Source organism: Eimeria mitis, genomic scaffold (assembly GCF_000499745.2).
Source record: "Eimeria mitis Houghton genomic scaffold, Emh_scaff345, whole genome shotgun sequence".
NCBI lineage: Eukaryota > Apicomplexa > Conoidasida > Eucoccidiorida > Eimeriidae > Eimeria > Eimeria mitis.
In genome coordinates this window covers 18,450-19,728 of record NW_013571791.1, presented here as the reverse complement: position 1 = coordinate 19,728, position 1,279 = coordinate 18,450, and the positions used below count along the sequence as shown (strand labels likewise).

The 1,279-nt window shown below is 57.0% G+C and overlaps 1 protein-coding gene across 1 annotated transcript in view; it reads left to right on the top strand.

Annotated features, from left to right (window-relative positions):
• EMH_0008840 (uncharacterized protein) overlaps window positions 1-1,279 on the top strand; it is a gene marked incomplete at both ends in the record, with an annotated part of 3,913 nt that overhangs the window by 318 nt on the left and 2,316 nt on the right. The window contains one exon of the mRNA XM_013498482.1: window positions 65-707. Coding sequence (XP_013353936.1) covers window positions 65-707 — 643 coding nt within the window. The remainder of the gene's footprint in view (window positions 1-64; window positions 708-1,279) is intronic.

Here is a 1,279-nt window from a genome sequence, read left to right as displayed (position 1 = left end):
GCTGCTGCTGCTGCTGCTGCTGCTGCTGTTGCTGCTGCTGCTGCTGCTGCTGCTGCTGCTGCAGGTGCTTCGTAGCTTTGACCCTGCAGTATTGGGGGCCTTATTGAACAGCGGCGTGCTGCGGGTGGCGATGCATCCGTCTGTGCGTGTGTCTTGTCTGGGGATAGCAGCAGCAGCAGCTTTGCTGCGTAAGTTTGCTTCTCTTGCTGCAGCAGACGAAGTCTCCTCCCCCCAGCAGCAGCAGCAGCAGCAGCAGCAGCAGCAGCAGCAGCAGTTGCCGCAGTGGTTGAACACACGAGCTCTTCTCTCTGTTACCTTCGTTCGGTGTCTGCGTATTGGGGAGCCGCAGATAGTCAAGCTGCTGCAGCCTGCTGCTGCTGCTGCTCTAAATTCTGTTGCTGCTAGGCTGCTAGAGACAGTGGGTGAGGGTTCAGCAGCAGCAGCAGCAGCAGCAGCAGCAGCACTGACAGCGAGACGCCAGGAACTGCAGCAGAAAATCCTAACGCATCAACAGCAGCAGCAGCAACTCCTCCTGCAGCAGCAGCAGCAGCAGCAGCAGCAGCAGGATGAGCAGGAACAGAAACGCATGCAAGAGAAGCAGCAAGACATGCTGACGCAGCTCAGAGCCCTAGAAGCAGCACAAAAAGCAGTCGAAGCAATACAGCCCCTCCCCCTACCCTCCACCGCCAACTGGGTCCAAACTGTACGTACACCCCAGCTCCCTATACACCCCAGCTGCCCATACACCCCAGCTCCCTATACACCCCAGCTGCCCATACACCCCAGCTGCCTATACACCCCAGATAAAGATACACCCCAGCTGCCTATACACCCCAGATAAAGATACACCCCAGCTCCCTATACACCCCAGCTGCCCATACACCCCAGCTCCCTATACACCCCAGCTGCAGATACACCCCAGCTGCCTATACACCCCAGATAAAGATACAGCACAGCTGCCTATACACCCCAGATAAAGATACACCCCAGCTGCCGATACACCCCAGCTCCCTATACACCCCAGCTCTCTATACACCCCAGCTGTGTATACAGCTCAGCTGCATGTACACCCCAGCTCCCTGTACACCCCAGCTGCCCATACGCCTCAGCTTCCTATACACCCCAGATAGAGATACACCCCAGCTCCCTATAGAGCTCAGCTGCATGTACACCCCAGCTGCCTATACACCGCAGCTCTCTATACACACCAGCTGTCTATACAGCTCAGTTGCATGTACACCCCAGCTCTCTATACACCCCAGCTCCCTATACACCCCAG